This window comes from Ictidomys tridecemlineatus, chromosome 2 (genome assembly GCF_052094955.1).
Source record: "Ictidomys tridecemlineatus isolate mIctTri1 chromosome 2, mIctTri1.hap1, whole genome shotgun sequence".
Classification (NCBI taxonomy): Eukaryota; Metazoa; Chordata; class Mammalia; order Rodentia; family Sciuridae; genus Ictidomys; species Ictidomys tridecemlineatus.
The window spans coordinates 13113393-13127413 of NC_135478.1; the positions used below are offsets into that span (position 1 = coordinate 13113393).

Here is a 14021-nt window from a genome sequence, read left to right on the forward strand (position 1 = left end):
CCACGGTTCCCGCCTCAGGATGGCTGTGGACAGCCAGGGAGGTGGCAGGTCCCAGACAGGGACAGGCGCACAGGACATCAGACACTGAGCTGTGCCATCGCCGTCTTTGCCCCAGGCAGAACCGCTTCCCTTCCCACCTAACAAGGGAACCCGCGGCGGAGTAGCTGCTGTTGGCTGTCACTGGGCCTAACGGGGGCTGCGTCCACAAACCTGGTGTAAAGGGGAACGACCTGGAGGTTTGGGGTGGTTTCCCCCAGCCCTGGAGGGCAAAGCCGGGAAGGGCGTCCACCACTGAGCCACACTCCTGACCCTTTTTCTTTCTTTTTTGAGACAGGATCTCACTAAGTTGTCCAGGCTGGCCTCAAACTTGCCATCCTCCTGCCTCAGCCTCCCAAGTAGCTGGGATTACAGGCGTGCACTACCCAGCCTGGGAAAATATCCTAAATTGCAAATGCAGAGGATCGGCCACCCTACCCAACACCCCGGCCCAGCCTCCCCCTCCTTGAGCGTGCTCAGGACCCTGCCTTAGCCTGCGGTGGGTGGCCAAGCGTCTAGCACAGAGCCTGGCCCACACTGCGGCTGGACCGCGCTAGCGCTTCATTAAATACTACGCTGAATGGGAAGAGCAGAGGGTCTTCGGCGTCACCCTTCACGTAATGGTAAACTGGAACCATTTGAGTCAGGGACCTTCTGTGTTTGCCCCCACAGCCTCAAATCCCCCCCCAGTGAGGTCACGGGATTCCTTGACTCCCTCAGTCCTCCCTTATACCTGACCACTCATGCAGCACGTCACTAGATTGACAATAGATCTCTTCCTTTCAGAGTTCTACTTTTCTTTTCCTCCTCCTCCTCCCCCCTCCTCCTCCTCCTCCTCCTCCCTCCTCCTCCCCCCCCTCCTCCTCCTCCCCCCTCCTCCTCCCTCCCTCCTCCTCCCTCCTCCTCCTCCTCCCCCCTCTCCTCCTCCCCCCTCCTCCTCCCCCCCTCCTCCTCCTCCCTCCTCCCTCCTCCTCCTCCCTCCTCCTCCTCCTCCTCCTCTGGTACTAGAGATGGAACCCAGGGGTGCTTTACCACTGAGCCACAGCCTCAGCCCTTTTTATACTGTATTTTGAGACAGGGCCTCGCTAAGTTGCTGAGGCTGGCTTTGAACTCACCATCCTCCTGCCTCAGCCTCCCGAGCTGCTGGGGTGACAGGCGTGCGCCACTGCTCCCAGCACAGAGGGTTTTTCCTTTTCTTTTTAGGAGTCGATTTGCCTTATTCCCAGGGACTGAGATGATGATGGGGCAGGCCTGGGGGTGGCTCTGTTGCTAGTGTCCCCTTGAGAACTCACATCTTGAATTTTGTTTGAGGAACAGCTGTATTGAGATGTCCTCACACCATACAGCTCTCCCACCGAGACCTGCAATTCTGTCCACAGAACTGTGCCGCCACACCCACAAGGAGTTTTAGGACATCTTTGTCACCCTGCCCCACTGGTTATCCCGAGCCACCACCCATCTGCTTCCCGGCTCTGTGAATTCACCTGTTTGGGACATTTCCTCTCAAAAGAACCCTGCACCGTGTGACCTTTCACGGCAGGCATCTGTCACTCTGCATCGTGTTTTCAAGGTTCATCCAGGCTGTGGCACAGGTGAGGGTCCCGTTCTTTTTCATGGCACAGTAATATTCCATTGTGTGGTGCTAAGGTTTGGATATGGCTTGAGTGTATCCCTCAAAAGGTTCCTGTGCCCAGAATCGGTCCCCATGTGGCAGTGTTGTGCTGGCCCTTTATGTGCCCTGCCCGCCTGCCCGGTGGCCACCCACAGGGGCTGCAAATGTCCCACCGCCCGCTGAGGCCTCCAGATGGTCCCCTGGAAAGGCTGCTGGGAGGAGGGGGGCCCTGGAGCCCCAGCCCGGCCGCCCCCACCGCGGTGACACCCGCTTCCCCTGGGGCTGCGTGCTCAGGATGCATGGGTAGACTGCAGACATGGCGGGGGGGGGGGGGACTCTGCGGTGACATCCTGAGGACGCCAGTGTGTGGAGGCCCACGTCCCTGAGTGGTCAAGGAGTGAGTGGGGCCTCAGGGTCTGGGCCGAGAAACCCAGAGACCCTCCCCATGCACATGAGCCTCGGTGGCCGGGCTTTCCCAGTGACAAGTCCCACAGGCCCCTCCTATCCTCTTCCCCACAGTCTGCCCCACACCTTCAAGGAGCCAGCCCAGGAGCTAGGGAGGGCCTGGAGGATCAGAGAAGTAGAGCGAGTTGCCCAAGGTGGCCCAGCCCGGGAGGTCCCGAGCCGGAGCCTGCGTCAACCCCAGCCAAGTCCAAAGACACTGGACCAAGTCACCACACAGAGAACTGATGCCGTCGCTAACAGAGCCCATGTCCCTGCTCGAGGCTTCCCTCCTGTCATCTTTACGTGACTAAGAGGATGTGATCCTGCTCAGTTCACAGCTGCAGAAACCCGAAGCCCAGAGAGGCTGAGTGACTCATGCAAGGCCACACAGCAGTGAGTGAAAAGCTGGGGTCCCCGTGTCTCTTGCTTGAGTCGTTGACCCACAGACTCCAGACCCTCCCCCAACCCACTTCCGTGAGGGAGAGCTGGGGGGAGGCGCCAGCTGGTTCCCACAGTGGGGTCTGGGAGGCCGGCTGGGCCAGGCTGATAGGCAGCCACGAGGACGAGGACGGGCCTTTCCTGCCCCACGAGGAGGAGGAAGTGGTTTTGCCTGTGCGCTCAGGGGGCCGAGGGCGGGGGCAGCCGCACAGCGGGGCCCAGGGGTCCCCAGGCCTGCGCCCTGGCCCTCAGAAGAGGGGCTGGGGAGGTGGCTCAGCGGTAGCGCGCTCGCCTGGCCTGCGTGCGGCCCGGGTTCGATCCTCAGCACCACATACCAACAGAGATGTTGTGTCCGCTGAGAACTAGAAAATAAATATTAAAATTCTCTCTCTCCCTCTCTCTCTCTCTCTCTCTCAAAAAATAAAATAAAATCAGAAGAAACAGCCGGACACCCGAGAGTGAGCAGACTCTGGGCATCAGCCCTGGACTCCAACAGGGTCCTGGGACACAAGGTCGCGAGCATTTCCGCAGGGACAGTCTGGGGGACCCTGTGCGGGGGTGAGACCTCAGTCCAGTCCAGGCTGGGTCCAGCTGCGGGCCACCTCCTGCCCCCTTTCTGCCCCCCCCAGTCGGGTGGGCTTCCTCCCGCGTCCTGTGCCCTTGCTCCAGGTCCCCTGGGCCCCTCTGGGAGGCCACCAGCCCTTCCTGACTGGCGTCCACCTGGCAGTGAGGACCTTGGAGACTCGGCCGTCTCCATTCTTGGGGAAAACAGTCACCAGGGGGTGGGGTCTGCCCTGCCCTGGGTCCTCCCTGTGGCCGCGGGGGCTGGCACACAGTAGGTACTCAGTGAGTCCAGGCCTGGGGTGGGAGTCACCTCCCTCCACCTGGGCTGCGGTTGGCTGGGTGGCGCCCCGCCCCGGGCTCACGCTGGAGGAAGCAGGAACCAGGGCGGGTGCCCTGCCCACGCACCGCCCGGAGCGAACCCAGGCTGGGCCGGCACCCGGGGGTCTCAGGTACCTGTCCCCACCCGCAGGCAGGGAATGGAGGGGGCTGGGCCAGCAGCAGGGACAGGGGGGCCAGGTCCCCAGGTCCCCGGAGGCAGGAGGATTTTCTGCAGAGCTGGGAGGAGGGCTTCCTGGAGGAAGGGGCACCAGGACTGGCCCTGGAGCTGGGAGGCTCCCGCCCTCCTGTCACCCAGCCCCAAGGCCACCTGGGCAGCACGGTGACACCCTCCCTCACAGTGGAAATCGGGAGGCCCGGGGCAGCTCAGAGGCAGCACCTGCCTGGCCTGCTCGGCCCTGGGTTCAAGTCCCCGGCTGGGGGGGTGCACAGGAAGGCGGCGGGTGGGGAGTCTGGGACCAGGGCCCCTCGCGGGGGTGCGGCTGGGTGCGCTGGAGCCTCAGCAGCCCCCGCTCCCCATGAGCACATGTCGAGGTGCCCTGCCGGGGCCGGGTGATGTGGGGACCCAGGGGACAGAGGGAACAGCAGCCGTGGGCCTGGTGGTCAGGAAGCCCGTCGGTCGGTGGAGGCGCAGACAGAAACAGCCCCAGCTGCTGGGGGAGCAAGGCGAGGGAGAGGGGAGGAGGATCCCCGGGGAGGAGGCCCGAGGAGGCAGGGAGGCCGCCCTGGCCTCCAAGGGGAAAAAGAGGTCCTGGGCTGGGCCGGGCTGCTTCGTGCAGACAGAGTCGCGTGTTCCTTAACCAGGGGGCTGCGTCCCGAGGAGGTGTCACTTAGCAGCTCTGTCACCTGCGCAGGCCACGGTGACGCCAGCGCAGGGACTTGGGGATCTAAACAGGGCGAACAGAGAAGGCCCAGGGAGGGCCCCAGGCCCAGGAGTTACTCAGCTGCCGTGATCCTGGGACCCACAGCCCTGTCACCCCGGAATCACGTCATCTGGCAGCACACGCCCCGGCCTCAGCGCCACCTGAGCAGGTGGATATTATGCCCAGATAAAATCCAGGCACAGGGAGGTCAGGTGGCCTGTCACGCAGCGGCCGAGGGGTGAGCTAAACTAGACCCCTACTCAGCTCATCGGCCTCCGACTCCAGACGCCCTGTTCTCTTTTTGTTTATTTATTTATTCGTTTAATTTGTTCCTTTTGATTCTCATGACAGTGCAGTGTCTCCGACTCGTCATACACACACAGAGTCTGACCTCCCACCCCAAGGTTGCTCATGCTGCAGGGCTGCTCTGGCCCCGGATCCTACATGAGCACAGCAAAGTCACATCCCACCATCCGACTGTTTCTCCAATTCCCATCCCCCTCCCTTCATCCCCTTCCTCTAACCCAGTGAACTTCTATTCTTCTCCCCCACCCCCACTTATGGGGTGTGAGTATCCACATATCAGAACATCTGGCCTTTGGTTTTGGGGATTGGCTTGTTTCACTTAGCATGATAGTGTCCAGTTCCGTCCATTTAGTGACAAATGCCGTAATTTCATTCTTCTTTCTGGCTGAGTAATATTCCACTGTGTACATATAGCACAGTTGGCTATTGTGAATCGAGCTGCTATAAACATTGATGTGGCTGTGTCCCTGTAGTCTGCTGTTTTTAAATCCTTTGGGTAGAGACTGAGGAGTAGGATAGCTGGGTCAAATGGTGGTTCCATTCCAGCTTTCCAGAGTGGCTGCACCAATCTGCAGTCCCCCCAGCAGTGTCTGAGTGTGCCTTTCCCCACATCCTCGCCAACACTGAATGTCGCTTGTACTCTTGATGATGGCCATTCGACTGGAGAGAGGTGGGATCTCAGTGAGTCTGTTTGCGTCTCTCCGGCTGCCCAAGACGGTGAACAGTTTCCACATATTGTTGACCCTTTGTCTTTCTTGGCGTGAAGCGTCTGCTCGGCCCTTGGCCGGCTGCGGCTGTTCCTGGGTGTGGAGGTGTGGAGTCCAGCTCTACCGAGGGGCGGTGGGGACCTCCCTCCCTGTGGGCCGCCTTCACCTTCTTGATTGTTTCCTTTGCTTCCAAGAAGCTCCTGCTGGACTCCGCCCCGTGGCTGGCCCTTGGCTTTGCTTCTTGTTCTGTAGGATCTTGTTGGGGAATTCCAGGCTCCTTACAGCTTGTCACCGGCCCTGTCCTTGGGAGCCCCCAGAGACAGAGCCAGACCAGAGCCTTCCAACTGCGCGAGGCTGTGGCGGGAGGCTGTGGCAGGCTGTGGGCGGTGGGCTGCGGAGGGCGGGTCCGCTGGGACACAGTTATTTACCCTCCGCCTGCTCAGAGTTCCCTGGGCCACACCCCAGGGCTGTGCCTGTCACCTGAGAAAGTCAACAGTGGCCGCAGGGGTCCAGGGCCCTCCCTTGGGAAGAGCCCAGCTGCCAGCCTTCCTGACCCTGAGGACCCGACGGCCGAGCTCCAGGTTGGGGACAGAAACCCGGGGCACCGGGGACTCCTGCAGGGAGTCTGGCAAATCAGTGCTCGGTCCCGTCACCTCCCATCAGGGACTCTCCCACCCAGAGTAGTTGAACTTGAAGTTGTGGGAATGTTGTCGCTGGCACGCGGCAGGGGCGCTGCGGTGGCCGCCACCTTCAGCAGCACTGATGGCAGGAGCCACTGCAGGCCACAGGGCCCCTGGTGTTCCGTGAAACCCTGGCAACGGGCTGCTGGCCGCCATCTCCTTCGGCACTCATCATTCCGCCACCTCCTCAGCCCTCTGGGGACGTTGACACGGACTTGATGTTTACATGGGGCCAGGCGCAGTGGTGCACAGCTGCGATCCCAGTGACTCAGGAGGCCGAGGCAGGAGGATCGCAGTTTGAGGCCAGCCTCAGCAACTTCGCCAGGCTCTGTCTCAAAATAAAAACTAAAGAGGGCTGGGGGGGCGGGGCTCAGGGGAAGGGACCCAGGCTTCCGTCCCCAGCCCCGCAAAGCAAAAACGAAACCAAGCAAAGCCACCTGCTCTGTGCGCGCCTTTGGTTTGTTCCATTTTGCGGTGCTGCGGAGGGAGCCGCACCCGCTGCGCGACCACGCTGCCCCTGAGCGGCGCCCCCTGCACTGCACCGGAGGCAGCTATTCACAAGGGGGACTCCCAGGTCCCCCTGGCAGTGACCTGATAAGACTGAAGTCAAAGGCAAGGTCCTTGGAGACTTGGGAGCAGTCACCGAATGAATGGCACCCGGTGGGTCTCGGCAAGCCCAGGGCTGGAGCCGGCTGACCCCGGCCAGCGGAGGCCAGCGGAGGCCAGCGGAGGCCAGCAGAGGAGGCTTCCTGAGCAGGGAGCAGGGATGGGGAGGGACCAGCCTGACCCTCCCCCTCTCACCCCCAGGTGGCCGCCGGACCGGGAGCCATGGCCGAGGCCGAGAGGCTGCCGCCGCCGCTGCCCCCGCGACTGGACTGGTTTGTGCACACACAGATGGGCCAGCTGGCCCAGGACAGTGTCCCCGAGTGGTTCCACGGGGCCATCTCACGAGAGTGAGGACACACCCTGCCCTCCCCCGCTGCCTCTTTCTACCCCCCAAACCCCACCCCCCGCAGATCATCCCTGCAAAGTCCTGGTCACTTCCCCTCTCTGGGTCTCACCTTTTCTCTGCCACCAGGCCAGCTCCCCCAGGCACCTGGCAGCACCTGCCACCTTACCCAGGTGGGTAGCACCAACCAGTGATAGCAGGATGCAGCCTCAGAATCCTTCTTAACACGGTCCCCAAACAGTGGCCCTCAACCTTCAGGATCCAACCAATGTGCAGCCGTCCCTCTGTGTCCACGGGGGATGGTTCCAGGGCCTCCCTCGGACACCCAAATCCCTAGATGCCCAAGTCCCTCTATCAAATGGCATAGCAATTGCCTAAAACCTGCGCACATTCAGAAAGCCCAGAGGAGGGGAGAAGGGAGAACGGAGGAGCCGTAGTGAACATGTGGGGAGCGCTTGGGAGGGAGCAGGTCCTTCACACCAGCCCTGGGAATGAGGCTTACTTTCCCCTTAGCTGAGGGTCAGAAAGGGAGAGACACCTGCCTGAGGTCACACAGCCAGTGAGCGGCTGAGCTGAGTTTTGACTTGAAGTGCACCTGCCACAGCTCCTGCTCCATTACCTGGGGCTCTCAGTTCACCCAAAGGTGCTTTGATGGGAGGAGATCTGCCCTGGGGACATTGTCACCAGAGGTTGACTGCCTCTTTGCCTCTGTCCCTGACTATCCCAAGATTTAAAACAACGGGGAGAAAAGTTGGGTTTAGTTTGAAAACCAGAAGAGCTGGCCACCACGGCTGTGTGGCCCCTGTGTGCTGGGCAGTTGTGCCGTGGCCATGTCCCTCCTGTGTGTACATTTCCAGGGCTGCTGAGGACCTGCTGGCGTCACAACCACTGGGGGCCTTTCTCATCAGGGTCAGTCACAGCCACGTGGGCTACACTCTTTCCTACAGGTAAGGCTTGGGCTGAGGGCGGGGCGGGCGGGGGTAGGCGGGCCTGGGCTTCTTTGAGAGGGCAACGGGCGCTGCACACGGCAGCTTCCCAGGGAGCAGACAATGTGCAGATCCAGCCAATTTGGCTGGAGGTCATGGCTGCAGGTCTAGCTGTATCCAGCAGACATAGCTGAATCCAAGGCATGATGGTGACTTGAGGCCAGGAGCTTCTGGGGATTCTGAGAGTGGCTACCGCCACCCCTCCACCTTCACCATCTAACTGGTGATTCTCTGAGTCCTCCTTAAGGAAACCTAGGGCAGCCCAAGGCTTCAGTCCTGATGGGCATCTCAGAGGATTCAGAAGCATGAAACCACTTTTCAACAGGCAAATCCAAAGGATTCTAGGTCAAAGGTTAAAAATCGAAGTGTCCCATGAAAGAGTTACAATGGGAAAAACTCAGGCCCGAGTTAGGTACTTGGGAAGGGCTCTGCCTTTACAAGCTGTAGGACTTTGGACATGTTACTCAGCCTCTCTGAGCCTCCTGCAAAATCATCGTCTGTAATAAAGGAATACTAATTCATTCGATTAACTGAGCATTTATTGAGCACCTATTGTGTGCTAGGCACACAGCCTTGGACTGGATGGAGCCTGAAATTTCCATTGCTCCGAGTTCTAGCCTTTCTCTGTCCCCAGCCGGGCACTGCGTCCAGCTTTGGCCTGTAACGCTTGTTTCACTCTCGCGAGAATTCCTGAGGCCAGCCTTGGTCACCTCTGGTCGTAGACGGGGACACTGAGGCACGGCCGGTTAGGAAGGGCTTGGAGTGGAAGTGGGCGGCGGCTGGGGGGCTGCCGGCTCAGGGGGGTGAGTGGAAGGACGAGCCGTCACCCCGCAGCGTCTCTGCAGGGCCCCGAACTGCTGCCGCCACTTCATGGTGAAGCTCTTGGACGACGGGAGCCTCGTGATCCCTGGGGAGAAGGCGGCGCACGCCTCGCTGGACGCCCTGGTCACCTTCCACCAGCAGAAGCCCATTTGGCCCCACGAGGAGCTGCTGACCCAGCCCTGCGGGCAGGTGAGGGTGGGATCCCCAGGGGTCAGGACCTCGGGGTCAGTCCCCTCTCCTGCTTCTGCTGCTGCCACTCCCGAGTGGGCAGCCCCTGTCGCTGCTGCCCTGTCCTCGCGCGCATGGTTTCACGCCGAGGTCACGGGAGCGCCTTGTGGGGGGGTGCAGGTGGCTGCCTTCAAGGCCCAGAGCGTGGGGAGGGCAGGATGCAGCGCCTTCTAAGGCTCGTGGGCGTGGCCAGGGCCTGAGCAGCAGCTGTGGGTGGGGCGTGTTTCCTTAGTAGGGCCTGGGCGTGGCCTGCGACCTAAAACTACTGGAGTAGGAGAGCCTGGGACCCGCTTTCCAGGGTGTGTCCAGGACCTCAGTCTTTCCCCTTCCAAGAAACTAAACATAGGTCCCTTGGCCCTGCAGAAGGATCCAGCAAACGTAGATTATGAGGATCTCTTCCTTTACTCCAGTGCACTGGCAGAGGAGGCCACCAGGCCTGTCCCTGGCCTCGGGGAACATCGGAGACCTTCCTCCTGCTCAGTGGCTGCACCTGAGAAGGTATGTGATGGGGAAAGGACACGTTTGATCTGTGGGAGAGGCAGGAGTAGACAACGACCAATGGCTGCCAGAGAGACTCTCAAAAGAGGATCTGATCTATAACTAGGTGCCTAAAAGCTGTCCAAGGGAAGGCTCTGAGATTACAATCCAAACGCATCCTCAGCCCTGCTCCAGCCTCTTAGCAATCCTTTTGTTGTTTGGATGCACCCGCTACCCTCAGGATCTTTCACATGCTCCTTCTTCCTCTGGGCATTTCCCTATGACCGGCCCACTCTGGGCCTTTCCCTGTACTGGCCCCCACCTCAGGGCCTTGGCACGTGCTCTGTTTTCCTCCCCAAGATTTCCATGTCTTGCTTCTCTTAATTCTCCTTCAAGTGTCTCCATCCCGTCTGTGGACCTCCAGCGGACCCACCCATTACCCTCTTCATTCCTTGCAAAGAACTCCTTGTGGCTTAAAAAGCCCTTGTTTATTTCTGGGTTTCTTTCCTGTGGGCTTCTCCCGGAGGCTGGGGTCCTCCTAGCATGTTCTCCACTGCTTTTCTCACCCCACCCCCAGAGAAGTCCTGGCATATTGAAGGAGCTCAACTGATGAATCTGTAGATGAACGAGTGTGCCCCAGCTTCTTGGGGCAGCGTGGACCTTCAGGTGCCCCTAGGTGGAGGCCTAACCTCCCTCCAGCCCCGTTCTGACAGCTGGTGTGCTGGACATCAGCGGGGGCGCAGGCCGAGGGAGTCGGGGAAGGCTTCCTGGAAGAGGCTGCGTAGAGCTGGGCTGTGGAGGTCAAGGAGGAGCGATCAAGACTGGCACCCAGGCAGAGGGGACAGCACACGCAAAGGTCCTGGCGCTCAGTGTGTCAAAAACCAATAAAAAGTGCGGTTTGTGGATGGGCGTGCAGGTAGTGAGAGGGGAGTTGTCAGAAGGGGAGCACGGGGTGACACAGGGGCCTCTGTTCCAGATGTGTGGGGAAGCCCCGGGAGAGCGCCAGCGAGATGACAATGCTGGCTGCGGAGGGAGCTGTGGGGAAGCAGGGTGGAGGCTCTGGGAGGCCCCAGCCCGGTGCCCTGGGGCGGGAACAGTGTGAATAGTGGTGACATTTTAGAAGGAAGCTTGCTGCTGGCCTGGAGGGGGGTGGGGGAGGGACACAGTCATGGGGCGGGTCCCTTGGTTCTCCTTATTTGGGAGCTGACAGTCCGGAAGCTAGGGAGCAGGCAGGACAGAGGGATGGGGATGGCGGGCACCTGGCCGAGCAGGTTACTCTAGTGGCTGGCGGGGCCCAGGGTGCCCGGGATGGGCCTCAGCTGTCCCACCAGGAAGGGAGCTGGGGCTTTGGTCCTCCACCTGCCGTTAGGAGACCCTCCAGCTCCGTTTCCCCTGGAGACTCCCAGGTGAGAAGGCCCCGGGGGTGGCACGTGGGAAGGGGCTGGGGCTGGAAGCGCTTGGGGCCGGAGGTGGGCAGGGGGGCGGGCAGCGCTGGCACAGATGGCATCCGGATCCTCTGGGTGGACCAGGGCTTTGCAAATGTCCCTCGGCCACATCCGATCCCCTGCCTGCTTCTGTCCGCCTGGGAGTTAAGCGTGGCTTTTAAAAAGGTTTTAAATTGTTTAAGAAACGACCAGTAAACGTCGCATTTCATAGGCAGGTGGCCCCTGGGTCCTGTGTCCCTAAACAAGGGTTTGCGGACCCGCAGGAGCTCCACATGTGGCTGTGCCCGCAGCGTGGCAGACCTCAGTGTGGCCCTGTGACGGCCCGTGACATGTAGGCTGACACTGGGCCGCAGGTGGGATGGTCCCCTGAGATCATCGCGGAGATGAAAGCTCCTGTGGCTCGGTGACCCGGTGCCCGGTGGGCGGTGCCGGTGCCGTCGGCCACACCCGCTGCGCTGCCTGTCACCAAAAGCAAAGCTCCTCTGGGGCACAGTGGGTGGTGGCACCTGCCCCGCTGGAGGCCCTGGGAGTGAGCGCCACCAGCAGAGGAAGAAGTGGCATCTTCGGGCACTGTAGGACACCCAGTGGCCACGATGGCCCCATGGCCCTGTGCTCACGGTCACTGCTCTACACCCGCGCACGTGGGGCTGGGGGACAGCGGCTCAGCTGGCCCAGCCCCTGGGGACACGGGGAGCCACGTGCTGAGACAGGGAGGGAGGGCAGGGGCAGGCCTCGATTCAGAGCTCTGGTGGGTGACCTGGCCCGGGTGTCGCCGTCTCTCCTTTGCAGGTCCCCTTGAGGCCAGCCCTGCCCCACCCCGGGACAGCAAGGAAGCCCTCTGCAGAGCCGGGCAGGGCGCCCCCCGGGAAAGCCGCTTCCTCTTGCCCCGCGAGGCCCTTCAGGGAGGCCGGGCAGAGGCTCTGGAGCAGCCTCAAGGCGCTGCCCGCGTCCGGCCGCATCGCGCAGCCGCAGTTCCGCTCCGCGCTGGCGGCCCTGAGGTCGTCGCTCCAGGAGGCCAGGCCGGCACGGGGGACCTCCGGCCCCAGGCCCCAGGCGGACAGCAGGAAGCACTCAGGCGAGGCGGCCTGGAAGGACAGTGTCTCCGGGGACCCGTGTGTGGCCACAGCCTCTGACCCCTCGCAGCCCCAGGCCCCAAGACCCAGGGACGCCTCCGCCAGGAAGGCCGCCAGGCCCGTGAGCTGGAGCGGGGCCACCCCGGCGGCTAGGGGCTGGCACCCATTGGTGGCGAGGGCCCTGTCTTCCCGGGAGGCCACGCCGGGGCCCGAGGATGTGGCCGAGCCTGCAGAGGACATGCTGCCTGAGGAGTACCTGCCGCCGCCGCCCTTTGCCCCCGGGTACTGCTAGGGGCGCTCTCCAGCTCCAGGACCATGGCCAGGGGCCGCGGCTCCCGGGGCCTCCCTTCGCCACCGTCCTCCGCTGCTGGTCCTCGGGAGCTTGGGGGACCCAGTCCTGCAACTGCCATCAGGACAGCAATCGCAGGAGCAGCCCGGCCAGGGCGCACGCCTGGAATCCCAGCAGCCCGGAGGCTGAGGCAGGAGGACGTGAATTCAAAACCAGCCTCAACAACCCAGCAAGGCCCTGGCTCAAAAATATGCAAAGGTCTGGGGGTGCAGCTCAGAGGTAGCATCCCCCCGGTTCAGTCCCAGTACCACCAACAGCAACAGTAATAATAATAGTCATGGGGTGGCTTGAGATGCCTACTGTGTGCCAGGCCCAGTGCCAGACCCTCCTCTGAGGGCCATACCTCCAGTTCAACCAACCACAGATAAAAAATATTAAAGACAAAATGTTACCTATCCTGACACGTATGGACTTCTTTTCTTGCCATTATTCCCTAAGAAACACAGTTTTAATAGCTATGTCCACAGCGTCTGCACCTTGTTATATATTAGAAATCATCTGGAGATGTTTAAAGTCCTGTGTCCATGCACAGGTTATATGCAAACACGGTGTCATTTGCTATAAGTGACTTGAGCATCTGTGGATTTGGGTATGCAGGGGAGGTCCTGGAACCAATCTCTGAGGATACGAGGAGACAACTGGACATGTTCCTGAGCAAGCCTATGCCGTAGGGCCACTCTCCACATTCTGAAGAAGAGACTGAGGTTCAGAGAGAAGAGGCAGCAGGGTGTGAGCATTGGGATTGAAAGCTGAGCCATTTTGCACCATCTGAAACCACCCGACAGGAACCTCCGCCATCACAGAGCTGGGATTTGCGGACTCAGTTCCAAGTATGTTCTCACACAAGTGGTGGTGGCAAGCACGGCTACTCACACCCTCCTCCCTCCTGAGCTTGGTGCACAGTAGGACTTCATCTGCAGCAGCATCATGATATGCAATGTGAGCCCTTCTTTTCAAAAAGGAATGAGCTGGTGAGCACAGTGGCTCACACCCATAATAATCCTAGTTATTTGGGAGGCTGAGGCAGGAGGATCACAAGTTCGAGGCCAGCCTCAGCAACTCAGCAAGGCCTTCAGCAACTTAGTGAGTCCCTGTCTCAAAATAAAATTTTAAAAGCACTGCAGATGTAGTGTCCGCAAGCCCCTGGGTTCCACCTCCAGGACCACCAAAAAAGGAAAAGGAGGAGGTGGCCCCGGGCTTGTGGTTGAGGATGGGCTCTGGAGGGAATCCTAGGTCAATGAGCTGTGTGACTTTTGGCAATCGAGACCTCTCTGGGCCTGGAAAATGGGAAGAACTGCCACTCCTCAGGAGGAACTGCAAGATGTGGACAAAACCTGGAGTATTGGCACAGGGGTGCTTGATCTTTAGGGGGTCAAAGTCGGGGTAAGCTCTCTAGAAAGGAGGCACAGTGGAGGTGTCCGGGATGGTTCCTGACCTGGTGTTAGGGGCAAGCCCCTTGGATAGACCGGGGCCACAGAAGAAGGTCCTGGGGCAACCAAGGTGGGGTGGCGTGATGCTCCTGAGTTCTCAAGATAAGGAGGTGTGGAGTGAGGCGCTCCTGGGCGCGAGCCAGCACTGCAAGTGACTCACTGCGTGCCTTGGTCTTCCTCCACATGCAAACTGTGGCGTACCTTGCCCACCTCAGCGAATGCCACTCCTAATCCCTCCCCCTCAGAGGCGTCCCCACGGCTGTGCTGATGAGTCCT

General features: G+C 60.7%; 1 protein-coding gene across 2 annotated transcripts; it reads left to right on the forward strand.

Moving 5' to 3' along the window:
• The first annotated feature begins 3471 nt into the window (after positions 1-3471).
• On the forward strand, positions 3472-12710 carry Hsh2d (hematopoietic SH2 domain containing). Of its 2 annotated transcripts, XM_078037747.1 has the most exons (6): positions 3472-3543; positions 6794-6939; positions 7793-7882; positions 8767-8932; positions 9335-9469; positions 11683-12710. In XM_078037747.1, the coding sequence occupies exons 2-6, from the start codon at positions 6815-6817 to the stop codon at positions 12256-12258; spliced, it is 1092 nt and encodes a 363-aa protein (XP_077893873.1). In that variant the 5' UTR covers positions 3472-3543; positions 6794-6814; the 3' UTR covers positions 12259-12710. The 2 variants fall into 2 exon arrangements, with proteins under 2 accessions (XP_077893873.1, XP_077893872.1); XM_078037746.1 differs by lacking the exons at positions 3472-3543; positions 6794-6939 and having other exon boundaries at positions 6994-7882.
• Positions 12711-14021: the final 1311 nt, after the last annotated feature.

What these genes read in the sequence shown, in the direction of transcription:
- Hsh2d (XM_078037746.1), top strand. Translation starts at nt 7,587, where the DNA reads ATGGGAGGAGATCTGCCCTGGGGACATTGTCACCAGAGGTTGACTGCC. An exon ending in GGCTACACTCTTTCCTACAG is followed by an intron (nt 7,883 to 8,766) that starts GTAAGGCTTGGG and finishes GCGTCTCTGCAG; the next exon opens with GGCCCCGAACTGCTGCCGCC. An exon ending in TGACCCAGCCCTGCGGGCAG is followed by an intron (nt 8,933 to 9,334) that starts GTGAGGGTGGGA and finishes TTGGCCCTGCAG; the next exon opens with AAGGATCCAGCAAACGTAGA.